At 37.7% G+C, this 15,228-nt stretch overlaps 1 protein-coding gene across 1 annotated transcript; it reads left to right on the forward strand.

Moving 5' to 3' along the window:
• The first annotated feature begins 4,530 nt into the window (after window positions 1–4,530).
• On the forward strand, window positions 4,531–6,940 carry LOC130461030 (uncharacterized). The gene is made up of 2 exons (XM_056828906.1): window positions 4,531–6,463; window positions 6,542–6,940. The coding sequence occupies exons 1-2, from the start codon at window positions 6,305–6,307 to the stop codon at window positions 6,845–6,847; spliced, it is 465 nt and encodes a 154-aa protein (XP_056684884.1). The 5' UTR covers window positions 4,531–6,304; the 3' UTR covers window positions 6,848–6,940.
• The last annotated feature ends 8,288 nt before the right edge of the window (window positions 6,941–15,228 follow it).

Consider the following 15,228-nt stretch of genomic DNA (forward strand, 5'->3'; position numbering starts at 1 on the left):
ATTTCCTTGTGACATCAATAGATCCAAAGCTCATAATTGGCATCGTAGCTGTAAATCAGGAATATTATGCCTTGGATATCCCACTCGTTAATCAGAACATTGGTTTTCTTTGATGCTTGGATTCTTTTCATAAGTATCTTTCTCCCTTATCGTTAGGCTTAGTTTGTTATTTTGATACCTATAAATTGCGTAGCTTTGTATTGAGTGGAACACACAATCAACATTATTATTTTCTCTTCTTACTACGTTTGTTCATGATTAGCCTTTAGATATTGTCACGACTTTAGTGGATCAAGAAGGCATAAGCAAACAATAAGCAACAACTACTTTTCAAACGAAAAAACTAGCCGTTGGAACATCAGAATAACTATTTTTAAGTTTGGGGCATTTGGTGAAATAAGTTTAATAATAGGGGTATTTGGTGAAATAAAATTATAAAAAGGGGCATTTGGTGAATTATGAAACTAGGCTAACGGCGGACTAACGGACCGTTATCGGTAAGGGTATTTTGGGCATTAAGTCAATTGTCAGGGGTATTTGGTGAATTATTGGAACTTGATGGGCATTTGGTGAATTACTTCAAAACTCGGGGGTATTTCATGAAATATCCGTTAATTATATGACGACAAAGTGTAACTATTTGATTAGAACGTATAACCATTTGATTTATAGTGATTAATTGAACATAAGTCATAGTCCGTATTTCGTCAATTTAATCACAATTTGTAACTATTTGATTAAAAATTATAACTATCTGGTAAGAACTTGGTTTTATACTCTATACATTGTACATAAGACATGTACAAATATCAATTTTTTTGTAAAGTATTTTTCTACCTCCGTTCCTATATATTTTTTACGGTTACTATTTTCAAGTGAATTAACGTAAAGGTGAGGGTGAGCGAGTGGAGTACTTATTTGCAAGTGGATGAAAGTGACATTTTATTTAAGTGTGAAAGTAGATGAATAAAAAAAATCAGAATAGAGGGTATAATGATGCAAGTGGCCTAATAAATGTTGCAAGTGGATGATACAAAATCATATTAGAGGATATAATTGTAAACATTGTATTTTAAAAACAGAATAAAATATAAGAGTAAAGAACTTTCAGAAACAGACATAAATAAGAAACATAAAAAACTTTTAAAAATTGAGCTAATACTTCCAAGTACGAAAAGCATGAAAAGAAATGAAGAAGATCCAAATACACCAAGAGTAAATATATTCTCCTCTTGAATTTTCGTTTGTGGTATTTGTTCTTTTGGGGCGATGTGACAGTCGATTAAATTGGCGTATTATTGCTGTATGGGCTGGTAATTTGCCGTCGCAGCCTTTAATAGGCTTTTATCCTACGGAGTATTTTATTTGGCTTGTCTCTTTAAAAAATTCCCCCGTGTCCTCACCGTGTATCAAATCCCTTCAAGGACAAAAAAAATACGTTTACCTATTATTTCCAAAATAAGTAAATACTCGTATTCCCTAAATAAAAAACTCATATACGGGGTATTATGCTTTTGACTTATTATTTTGAAGTACTTTTTAAATACAATAGCAGTCATATTCATACAATAATATTTGTCCTTTTACTTAACATCCATCTTTTGAACCATACTAAAATATGATTGATTGAAATTTTCATCTTATTAGTTTTTTTTATTCCCTCCATTCTTGAATACAGAGTATATACCATGTTAAATTTCAGAGATATACGAAATGGGCTTGGGCAACCCAATAAGGAGGAGGAGAGTTCAGTCCACTTATAAGACCAATGAAAGTTCCACACTAAAACCAATTGACAATAGTGGAGGTGACTCCACAAGCTTATAAGTTGATATTTTCTCTCCTCTTTTTTCAATGTGGGACAACTCACATGTAGACAACATAGGGTCTCAACACCCCCCTAACATGTGAGTGTCCTTAGAATTAAGAGCACACCAGAAAGTATTATAACCCTCATTGGGAATGAACATCCAATAAAGGTCCCTTAACCAGTGGCTTAGAAATGCCCAGTTATGAAAGGCCCAACAAACCTGGGTTCTGATACCATGTTAAAACTACAGAGGAATAATATTGATTGACAATAATATAGCTTAATGGCTTAATCACTTGGTTACATCATTGGTTAATTTATATAGGAAACCATAACATAACTCTATTAGGCTTAGGACTCTATTAGATTCCTAAACTAACACAGCTTTAGTTTCCTAAACATATTAGAACCCTAGATATACCATAACTCTAACACTCCCCCCCAATCGGCAGTAACACGAACAGTACGATTGAAGTGTAAAATCAAGACTACCGAAACAATCAATTTGATGTCGAGACAAACAGGTAAACTCTTGTTCCTTTGTTGCGGTACACTCAGCCATACATGGTGAAGAGTTTGGCGATGCTAGGACACGTTGAGCACCAACACAAACGCATGTACACTACTGCTTTGGATTCCGCGCAAAACCAAAGAACATGTACACTCCTTGTCCGATTGAAACTTGCGCACCACATCAACAATTAATCACACTAGCGCAGGTACACTCTTGCACACGCGATTGCAAGTACACTCTTGCACGCGCAAAAAAACCAACTCTATCAGCAGCAACACCAATCTTGTTTCCGATCGCTCCTTTAGGTTCTAGATCACGGTTAATAATATCGAGAAAAATATCTCAATTTTAGAGAGTAAACAGTTCCATACTTCCAGCCGGTAGGTTTTTAAATCATACCCACCGGCCGGAGAATTTTTGCGGAAGCGTAGGAACAATCCAAAATTATGGATAGCTCCAATACCATGTTAAACTAAGGAGAATATAATATTGATGGATGGTAATATAACTTTGTGGCTTAATCATAATTTGGTTACATCATTGGTTTATATAGTAAACTATAACATAACTCTATCAGGTTTAAGACTCTATTAGATTCACTACAAAAAAATCATTTTATAGAGACAAGGGATTTCGTCTCTAAATAGTCCAAATCCGTCTCAAAATGATGATTGGAGACGAATTTGAGACGAAATGGGGCGTCTCTATAGAGGGCGTCTCAAAAAAAATTGAGACGGAATTTTGGCAAGTCCATTACAAATTTGAGACGAAAAGTTTGAAACTCTATATACAATCCCATCTCAATTTTAATTTAGAGACGAAAGTTTAGTAATCCGTCTCAAGTTTGAGATGCTTATAGTTTCCGTCTCAAATTTCGTCTCTAATAATCCATAATTTTGTAGTGATTCATAGACTAACACAACTCTAGTTTCCTAAACATACAAGAACACTAGATATACCATAACTCTAACATAGTACATTTCTTATTTAATGGAAAACGCGGATATTAAGAAATTGCATGCGTGTGTAAGAAAAACAACTATTGGTGTGTAATTGTATTGAGAATGTACAAAATTAATAGCTATTTAATGAAAAGGTACAAAAAACAAGTGGACTTGGTGATGGTTGGGTGGGAAAAAGCAAGTGTGTGTAAGAAAAAACAATCACGTTTTAATTTTTTTAATGTTCTTTTGACACAATTCTGAGCAAATGGGAGAAATTAAGAGTTAAAATAGAAATATAAAATATTTTTAGAAACGTCCGTTAGAAAAACTGGAAACGTCTTAAAGAACACACGGAGTACTATAGAAATGATTTTTTTATCAAACCAAATTCTTTAACAACCGTAACCCGGGTGTGATTATAACAACTCAAGCTTTAGAATAGCTAGATCGGCTAAACTCAAACATCCATACTCAATCTCGAGTTTAACTCTTCCAAACATTGATCTGTTTGTAACTTAACAATGATTCCGGTTTCTAACATTTTGCTTATTGGAATCCTCGTAACTCATTAGAATTTACTTAGCATTGCATGTTGCTCATAAGTCTTAATTAAGTCCGACTAATCCTTTTAATTTTATCTAACTTGATCGATCATCCACTAATAAGCTAGTATGCTCAAGAGCTTTCAAACTATGTTTATATCGTTTTCTTAACTCGGTTCATTAAGGCTTCAACTCAAGTTTTGAATAATCAAGTTGTGGTTCACAACTGATTTGGTCTTATTTTTTAGATTTTGGTCTGGACTGGTCTGATATAATGTTTTTTGTGAGTGTTTTATTTTTCCTAGTCAGTTCTGATCTAAAAATAACAAAAATGAAAATTTGTAAAAAAAAAAATTCAATCTTTGTCCGTTCTTCTAAAACCAGTATTACCTTTGAGTTATTCTAGAATAATCCAACGTTTAAGAAGTATCTTCCCAAACAAGTCATGACCTGTTGGTAACCGGGATAATGAGTAAATACGTACGACACTTGTCTTTCTTATTGGTATAAATTTATTTAATTTTAATTTTGGTTTTGATTTAATTTTTTAAAAACTAACTTCTATTTAATTCATGGTTCCCTACCCTTTTTTTTTCTCTCCTCTCCTCTCCCATGACAGACCCTTTCCACCCAATTTTTTTCTCCTCCACACAAAATGGCATCTCACCAAAAAAAGAAAATTCCACTATCAGCATATCCTCATTATTCTCCCGTCTCTAGGTCATACTTCCCCTTCGTTTCTATCTCCTCACTAGAAAATCAGCCTCCTCCTCCTCCTCTCACCACCACCCTTAGCTTCTCTCTCGTCCTTCCACTTCCGCGATTACCTGGCCGCATCTTTCCCCTCCTCTCATACTCTCTTCCTAATCATTACCTTTTGTGGTCCCCACCAAAGCCCACTACTACTTCTTCCTTGTAATTCTAGAGCCACTTCAGTGAATTAGTTGGACCCTCTTAGCCTCTAGAGTTCTAGTTATGAGGGTGGGCGGGTTGAGATGAATATGATCCGAGTTCTTGTTTATGAAGGTGATGGGGTTGATGGATGTTGGTTAATGCGTGGATTGGTGTTGTTGGGTTGGCAACACATTGTTGGAGATCAAAGGTTGGTTGGGATGGTTGATTGGTGTTGGCGAAGGAGTGCATGGGTATTGATGGTGAGGCGTGGTTGCGGTGAAGATGAGAGGAGGATGTATGTAGCGATGTAGAGTGGGTTAGTTGGTGGAGAGAGAGAGAGAGAGGGAGAGAAAAAAAAAGTGAGTGAAGATAGGAAGAAGATCAATGAAGCTAGGGAAGAGAAGAGGGCAGAGAATGGTTATGGAGGGATAGAGAGATCGAGAAGGGTGTGGAAATTGTGGAGGGAAGGAGAGAGAAAAGACTAGTGAAAGGAGAGAAGAGGAGGGTTTTAAATTAAAATAAAAATATAAAATATAAAATCAAATTTAGCCTAATTAGAGTTTGACATGTAGCATGCTTCACCTGTAAAAATATAAAAAAAGTTACTTGCTATTTAGGTTGTAGGTAAAATAACCTATTTCGAAGAGATACATGCTAAACGTTGGATTATTTCAGAATAACTCATAGATGATACTATTTTTAAAAGAACGGGAAAATGTTGGATTATTTTTTTACAAATTTTCCTAATAAAAATAAGGTGAAAATGACAGACTTTATACGTATTAGCTTATCTCCGTTTCACCGCAGTTGTATTTATTTGACTCTCTGTCGTAATTTGTGATCATTCTTTCTCGGAGGATACACAATTACAAATAGGCTGGGTTTAACGTTTAATGTCTCGTAATAAGTTAATTACCATCAAGCGAGTTCATATAACATGTACTCCACATGACTATATTATTTCTTAAACTCTCATTGATAAAGAGAATCACACCTAATCAAGGAAAATATATTTTTAGGAAAATAATTGTTAGGATATATCTTTACATACTTATCAGTTGTTTCCTAAATTCTAGATTTTCACGTTTATCTAGAGATATGATATTTTATGTGCTTGTACTGTAAATATTTTTTCGTGATTGATAATGAAGACAAGCTGAGATTCATCGATTCTAAAAAAACATATATTTGTTTAAGGAAAATTAAATTTTAATAATCCAACCTTTGCCCGGTAATCTATTAACGGTCCCACCTTTGAGGTATTCCTAGATGGACCAACCTTTTATACCCATCATCTTTTAACAAACCCTTTTAAATTGGAACCTGCTAATTCAGGTCACACGTCCTACGTGGCATCGACCGTTCTGATTTTTGCAGGTTACCTTGTTTTAAACTTCGTCTTCCTCGTTTTTCTTCTCTCTTTGTTCTTCGTCTCTCTCATTTAAAAAAAACACTCCTTTCTTTTCTGAGTAGCTCACACGACAATTTCTCAAAAAAAAAATTCCCCAATTTATTCTCTGCCCCTTGATCTTCACATCAATTTGCCCAAAACATAACAAATTACCCAATTTGAGAAAATTTTCCTCTTCGTCAAAAAGCCATGGTAGGACCAAAGCAGCAAGCATCAACTGGGTCTGGGTCATCTACGAACTCAAGACATGGTAGGGTGAAGTGTGGGTGTGGTGTTTCTGCAATTGTGCGAGTTGCAAAGAAAGGACCAAATTGTGGGATGCAATTCCTCGGATGCTCTTCGTGGCCGGTAAGTTGGTTTAATTGTTGTTATAATTAAAATTAGGGTTAAATTAGGGTTATAATTAAAATTGAATGTGTGAATTAGGAGTACAATTGCGGGTTTTTTAGATGGGTGCCTGAAAACAATGCCATTGAAGACTTGCAATTTCAAGTGTTGGAGAAGGATACCACCATTTCTGAATTGGAGTATGATAAGAAGTTGCTTGAAGAAAAACTGAAAAAAGTGCAGTTGAAGAAGGACAATCTTGAAGAGGACATCCATGAAATGAAGAATGAGGTCTGTGAATTGCGTATTGAGGTGATGCGAGCTATAAGGAACGAGAAGAACTACTCCATGGCGTTGATGTATTCATGTCTTTTGTTTGCATTTGTGTTATTCTATTTAAAATAGGTACGAAAGGGTTGTAATGACAATAAATCAGAAGAATATGGCCTTGTTGACTCGATTAATCGACGAAATGAAAATGTTATTTGATGTCGTTTATCGTTTATGTTCTCACTTGTTTGACTCGGTTTGTTATTTGTTGAAAATATATGACCTAGTTTGACTCGACAAAATGAAAATGTTATTTGATGAAGATATATGGCCTTGTTGACTCGGCTTTTTAACGGCATAATAATCAAGAGCTAAAACGAGTAGCGAGCGAGAATGAAAAGTCAACAAGCATACGTAAATTATGTAATCATACGTACGAGTATTACATGATTTGAACTTTAAACTTGAGCTCAATAAGAATTTCTGGCTCGACTTACGAATAACATAATTTGCAATGGAAAAGAAATAAAACTAACAAATACGAAGTATGATTTAAAAACGCCGAACTTCCACTCCGGGGTAATTAACATTCAAAAGTTAGTCTTGTGAGCATATCATTGTTTGATCCATGCCATAGTTTGATGAAAATCACTAAGCTAAGACTATAGATTACAAATTACAAATGTCGAAGCTTGATTGACTGCAGATTACAAAAGGCACCCCAGGAGATCCACTTGCTGACTTTTAAGCTTGATTGAAGCTAATGTGGTTCTGTTTGACTGGCCTGTGTAGGAGGGCCACTCAACTGCAAGAAAGAATATGACATTGTTAGTATACACACTTAAACATTTACAGAAAATAAAGAACACGAGTGCCCGAGTCAAACACGAGTGAGTATACTTACATTGTTGGTGATTGTTCCATCCTCACCAAAGAGAACTCCAATTCCAATTGACACACCACTTGATCTGCCCCTTCCCCTTCCTCTGCCTCTTCCTCTTCCTCTGCCCCTTCCCCTGCCTCTTCCCCTACCATTGTCTGATGTGCCCTCACCTCCATTGTCTGATGTTCCCCTACCCCTGCCTCTTCCCCTACCACCTCTAGAACCTCTACCAAGATGGATGACTCTTCCACATCTGCCCAACTTAGTTGGCTTAGCTATTGCATCCAAGTGTGTAACTCCAAAAGCTGCTGTTTCTTGTGTAGATGCAAGTGAGCCATCTGCCCTTGGTCTGCCCCTAGCTCTCTTTGGTGGTGGTGGGGGTATGTCTCCAGCAGTGTCTCTGTTGGGACATCTTCTCTTGTTGTGACCTTTAGTGTTACAGATGCTGCAAGTCATTTCCATACCATGTCTGGTTAGCTTCCCTGGCCTTTTAGGGTCTTCAAATGGATCCTTTCTTCTGTTCACTCTTGGTCTGCCTGGACCAATTTTTACGGGGGGTGGATCTATCACAAAATCACCTCTAGGCCAGTACCTTTCCCCCTCCATAGGAGGGATTGATCCAGCATATGCCCTTAGATACACTTCCCTCTTGTAACAGTCATCCACATGCAAGCTATTGCATGACAACAAGGGATTCCAAGCATTTGCCATTTTTTACATGTACAAGTCCTAGCCACCAAATCTACATTCAACATATCTAGGTAGTATTGTACATTGAAGACCGTGTCAGTTGATGGCAAAACCTCACAATTTGCAGCCTTTTCTTTCTCAAGTTCTAGCTTTGCTTGAATCCTAGGGCAAAGGACAGACTTACACTTTTCCATTTCTTGCCTTTTCTGAACTAGTCTTTGCATTATTGCAGCCCTAATGTCCTCTAGCATGTAAATGAGATGTTTGGTCCTAGCAGTAATGATATACCCATTAAATGTCTCAGCCATGTTGCTAGTGATAGCATCTGTCCTAATACTAGGCTTTAGGAATGCCCTACAGAACCATTTGGGATTGTAAGACTTAAAGGCAGTGACTGCATCTGTACTTATTGCATTTAGTTCCTCTAATGCATCATTATAATCAGCTTCATTGTATGCCTTTGCAATCTTCCAAAACAAAAGCTTATACTCATCACCCATATAGGACTTATGCCACAAAGCAAAGATATGCCTAGCATAGTGCCTGTGCTCTGCTTTGGGTAATATAGTAGCCACAGCATGCAAGATGGCCTTCAAAAAATACATCAAGAGTATTTATCAAAAAACAGGAGCTTAACTGTCAAGTAAATGCATTTAAAAGGGTTAAACATGAGTACTCAAGTCAAATACGAGCACTCGAGTCAAACATGAGTACTTGAGTCAAACACGAGCACTCGAGTCAAACATGAGTACTTGAGTCAAACACGAGTACTCGAGTCAAATACGAGCACTCGAGTCAAACATGAGTACTTGGGTCAAACACGAGTACTCGAGTCAAACACGAGCACTCGAGTCAAACACGAGCACTCGAGTCAAACATGAGCACTCGAGTCAAACACGAGTACTTGAGTCAAAAACGAGTACTTGAGTCAAACACGAGCACTCGAGTCAAACATGAGTACTTGAGTCAAACACGAGTACTCGAGTCAAACACGAGCACTCGAGTCAAACATGAGCACTCGAGTCAAACACGAGTACTTGAGTCAAACACGAGTACTTGAGTCAAACACGAGCACTCGAGTAAAACATGAGTACTTGAGTCAAACACGAGTACTCGAGTCAAATACGAGCACTCGAGTCAAACATGAGTACTTGAGTCAAACACGAGTACTCGAGTCAAACACGAGCAAAATCAACTAACTTCATCCACCAACAAGTAACTAAATTCAACTAACATCTACAACTAACTTCAACTACCAGCAACAGCTAACACCAACTAACTTCAGCAGCTAACATCTACCACTAACTTCAACTACCAACATCAGCTAACACCAACTAACTTCAGCTAACATCTACAACTAACTTCAACTACAAACATCAGCTAACACCAACAAATCAACAACAACTAGCACCAACAAATCAACAGCAGCTAACACCAGCAACCGTTAAGCATACAGAACAAAAATAGCTAACAACAACAGATTAAGAATAGAGGTCAGAGTCTAACCTGATGCTAATCATAAATGATTCAAAGCCATCACCATCTCCAAGATCAAGGCACTCCTGAATTCCCTTGAAGAACCATTCCCAACTCATGTTATTCTCACCTTCAGCTACTGCTCAGGCTATGGGGTACATTTGATCATTACTGTCTCTTCCAACAGCAGATAGTAACTGGCCTCCCAAGAATGTTTTCAAAAAACATGCATCCACACAAATAACCTTTCTGCAACCTTCTTTCCAACCTTTGTGAAGTCCCTCAAAACAAGTAAAGAGCCTTTGGAACATAGGAGGAGTTTTATCCTGATCAGTAACCAATGCCAGCTTATGACCAACACTTGATGCTTGTAATGCCTTCATATATGGGATAACCTTGTTATAATGATCCTTCATGGACCCATGCAACATCCTGTGTGCCTTGGACTTGACTTTGTATGCAAAACCCCTCTTGATCAACACCTTATAATCCCTCCTTGTGGTCTCCATGATCTCCCTTGCTGGCCAGTGTGGTCTAGCCTTAAACACTTCAAGGTATTGCTCTGCAAGCCCACTTGCTTTCACCTGCTTGTTTTTCTTCATATTTCTGTGGCAGTTGTGTTCATCAGTAACTGTTTTCACTACAAAAGTGGACCTCCTCTCATCCTAAGAAATATATAAGTAGAAAGGATACCCTACAACACACCTTACACCCATCCTCTATGCTCTTTTTTTGTTGCTGATAACCACACTCACATTCCTCCCCTACATAATCCCATACTTTGCCACTGCCTTCTTGAAATCCACCCTAGTTGTGAAACTTTGGCCCACTTTCCACTTGAACACATTGAAATCCTGGTTTGGGTTAACTAGAAGACTTCTAGAAGCTTTTCTCTCCCCAATTTCTATCTCATCATTTCCACTGTCAGGAGGTGTGTGTATTTCTTCATCACTCTCCTCATACTCACTAATGTATCCAGATCTACTCTTCCCTGGATCAACAGATGTACTAGGTGTTTTATGAGTACCAAGCTTACCATTTGCTGCCTCTTGTTGAAGCTTCTGAGCAATCTCAAACAACTTGTTGTTTGCTTGTTTTACCCTGGCTCTCACATCCCTAGCCTCATCATCACTATCATCTTAATATGGCCCATAATTATCATCAATACACTCCTCCCGATACTCCTCCTCATCTGTATTATATTCATCCCAACTCAACAACACATCATATTTTGGTTCTAAATCCAGACCAGCAACATTCTCATCATCATCAGACAACTCAACCTCATAATCTGAATCAGTTTTATCAGACCCTGACTTTGATTCCCCTACTAGATCCTTCCACAACAGAGGTGAGTCTGGCCTGTTATCATAAAGGTCATCATCCTCAAAATCTTGAGCATGGGTTTGGTTTTCAGAATTTGTGTGTTTGGATGTTGTTGCTTGGTTTGGTTGGGAGAGTGGATCTGGTTTTTCTGAAGTTTCTTGTGGGATTTCTGTATTGGTGGTTGTTGCAGTGGGGATAGGGTTTTTTGTATTAATGGATTAAGTGGACTGGCCCACTGTTGGTGAGGTGGAAGCATCTTGCTTTTCAAGTGGTCCCTGTGTTGACTGTATGTCAACTGACTTTTTGAACCTAGGACTTGACCTAAGTGGGCTGGTTATTGGCTTCTGTGGGCCCCTTTTAGGAGTTAGCTTTTTTGCAACAGATTTTTTTTAGGTTCTGGTGGTGGTGAAGATTGTTCTGGTGGAGGTGATGCTTGTTTTTTTTACAGGTGATGATTGTTTTGGTTGAGGTGATGATTGATTTGGTGGATGATGAGCGACATTTATGTCTCTCTTAGCTTAGGATTTCATGTTAGTTTATTATGCTTTTTCATAGTTTTTATAGCTTTTCGTATGATTTTTATAAGTTTCTTTCTATCTTGTGCTTTATAGGTGATTATGGTGAAAAGTAATGGAAAACAAGTAGAATTGAGCCAAAACAGGGCTTGTGCGACCGAACAGAAGTTCGTGCGCCCGAACAGAGGAGAGCTGATGGACACTAAGAAAGATGGAGCTTTGTGCGACCGAACAACCCTTTTTGTTCGATCGCACAAAAGCCCCTTTGTGCGATGGGGTTCTATTAAACGGTCGCACAAATTAGATTTTGGAGACAGAATGCCCCAAAATCGGTAAACGACCGCACAGACTTTTGTTCGACCGCACAAGAGTTTGTGCGCCCACACATGTTATGCTGTTCGACCAAATCAAAGTTCAAAGAAGACATGGGCCAAGAAAAGACCATTCGACCGAACATGATTTCTTGTTCGGTCGCACATGACGAAGAAGCCTGTCTTAGCTTTGTTTGCTCGCACATGACTTAATGTTTGATCGATCAGGTTTTCTATGTTCGGTCGCACAGAGGGTATGTGCGACCGAACGGCTGCGCGGGCTGCATATTTTCGAATTTCAGCTTCTATTTGGGGAAACTTATAAATATATTTTTCATTATTAATTTTAATATTCAGTTTTAGATTAACATTTTTTTTGAGAATTCCAAAATAGATTTTCAGCATTCTAAAGAGAGAAACTCTTCTACTTTGAAGCTTCAAGTTGTAATTTCTTCAACTCTTCTTTTAATTTCTTGCAATTCAATTCAATTCCTTAGTTCCTTGTTCTTTCTATTTTGCTTTTGTTCTTTAATTTCTCTTGATTCTTGAATTCCTCTTGCTTTGGTTTTAGTTGAATTGTTTCTTAATTCTTTAATGGTGTGTTTGGATACTATCATTTCATTTGAAATGATGGAATTGGCCCAAATACCTTATTTGGGAACTAAAAGGATTTGAATTTGAATTTGGCCCAAATCCAGCTCTATGAAAAATAAGCCCAACTTTTGGAATTTGAAATCCATTTAAAATTGACGTCATTTGAAATTCCTTCAAACCCACTGCCTCTCTCTCCCCTTTCACTCTCCTCTACCTACCCAGTCACTCAAATTGGTCGACATTTTTTTTTCTTCTTACAGACCTTCCAGTCTTCCCTTTCTTGTCCTTCATCCTCCATTGTTGAAATCTCAAGCTCCTCCATCTGATCTTCTCTCAACCTCCTTATTTTCTCTCTCCTCTTCACCCCTCATTCTTTATTTATTTTTCTTGCTGCCTGCTGAATTCCTCCATTCGTTGCCTCCCACCTTGCTGGTCATTATCGTCGACAACAACTCGTTTCAAGTCAAGAAGATTCAAGACGCCATGACAATAATGACGATGACGGCAACGAGATTTGAAGAATTAGGGTTCGGCTTTCCCCAATTGGAATGTTGTAAACAACCTTTTTTTCTAGATCATTGTTAATTAATACAACAATTCAATGCATAATTCATTAAATTGTTGCTGAATTATCCCATTTTCATTCAGTTTTGCATATGATTTTGAATCTTCTACTGAATGTTATTTAATGAACAATATTGTTCTTACCTGATATGAATGAGCTTTGAAGATGATGGGAGAAGAACAGAGAATGAAAATGGCATATGAAGAGTTAGAAGGTTGATGATGAATTTTGGGATGACTAATTTTTATTTTTTTAATTTATTAATTAAGAATTAATTCTTTTAATTGTGAAATAAAAGTTTATTTTTTCCCAAATAACATAAAAATTTGAAATGATGGATTTTGAGTTCTTGTTTCCCCAAACAAGTGATTTGGAATTGAATGTTAGGATTTGGAATGAAGGATTTGAAATGAATAATTTGATATGAAATGAACATATCCAAACACTACCTAATTGATTTTGCAATTGAATGTTCTACTCTTTGATTACTTCTTTCTACTCCTTCAATTTCATGATTGCTTGCTTAGAATCCATGAATTTCCTAGTGTGAGGGGGTCGAAAAAGCACGAGGCTAATGCGTGACCTCGTCCCTCGTGGGTGTGACGCTTCTTTTTGTCAAATCAAGTGTAATTGGATTTCCTATGAGTTTACACCCAATTGACTAGTAATATAGGAGTCGCCATTCAGTTTTTAACGACAATGAGAAAAACTGACAAAACCCGGGTATCGTGACATAAAGGGACTGCAATTATGTTTGACCACGACGGCCGTAGGTTCCCTTGTGATCCCTGGTGGTGGGGATCGCTCAACGTACACCCGCAGGGTAGAGATTGAGGGTTCGGGGGACTATAACTACCGAGAGGAGTACTCGCTCTTCGATAACTCCAGAGGCAGGATATCCTTACTAGCTCAGCATAAATAATTGAAGGGACATGCGTTAACTATTAAACTAATCTGAGTTGATTTTAACAATATGCAACATATAGTATTAGATCGAACGCGATTATCTGATTTAGATTGTTTTAAGGGACCTAGCATGATAATCCAATTTCCCAAAAATATCATATTTATTAAGCGTGATCGAACAATCAGATTTTAGTTAGTTTAACAGTTCATAAAAGGGCGAGGAAAGCAATTAAACCATGGAAAAGGGACACATTACGACGCACCCTTGAGAGGTGCGTCACGGTTCTCAGAAAACTAACCACTTTGACTTTGCTATTTCTCCTTTTATTTAACGAATCTCAAATTATGGGACAGGATACGTTCTGTTCAATTTATGGATCGATTGCGACAGAATGCGTGATCAGTTTTGCTGCGTGAGGCTTAGGCTTAGGGGTTTAGAGTCAATACTCAGAATATAATTGTGTGTTGTTGTGTTCTTTTCACGTCGAACTTAAGGGTCTATTTATAGGAAAGAGTTCGTGGAAAGATAGAATTGCAGAACTCTAATCCACGAGGAATTAGGAAAAAACACGTACCAGGTATTTTCAGCGCGGCGCCCAGAGCTAGGCGTTGAAAATAGGGTCTGGGCTGTTTTTCTTAGTCAGATTCGGATTCCTAGAATCCGGAGTATTTGAGATTTAATTGGGTCCTTTAGTGCGTATTAACCTTGTGACGGGATGCGTCTGGGCCCCTTACGAACTCTAGGCTCGTTAGGATTTTAATTAATACGTGACTCTTACTTTCGAATCATATTAGGAATAGGATTCTCTCGCAATTTCTATCCCATTTAGGATTTATGTTGGAGTGCAACACCTAATTCTGACAGGTTTCTATCTTTTATGACTTGCCACTTTTAACAAGTACCTATTACGGCAGTTACTATTTTTAGCAGGTTTCCATAAATAGCAGGTTTCTATAAATAGCAGGTTTCGGGTGAAATGAAAAGGGGTAATGAGATTCGTTATTTTATAGGAGATGCGTTGTCAAGTGGAGATTTACGTTTTCATCATCGAACCTTCCCTTTCGGGAATGGGGACAAAAGTAGGTGTCTACAGTTAGCCCCCACTTTGACTGAGTCTTGGAATAAGACGATGGTCAAAGTACTAGACGGAGTGCACCACACAAGCCATGGTGACCTGTTTTTGCGAGGGTCTCACGAGCCCCCGAGTGATAACATTTGACTTAAGGGTCATCACTTGGAGTGTCGACAT

This window comes from Spinacia oleracea, chromosome 5, assembly GCF_020520425.1.
Source record: "Spinacia oleracea cultivar Varoflay chromosome 5, BTI_SOV_V1, whole genome shotgun sequence".
NCBI classification, from domain to species: Eukaryota; Viridiplantae; Streptophyta; class Magnoliopsida; order Caryophyllales; family Amaranthaceae; genus Spinacia; species Spinacia oleracea.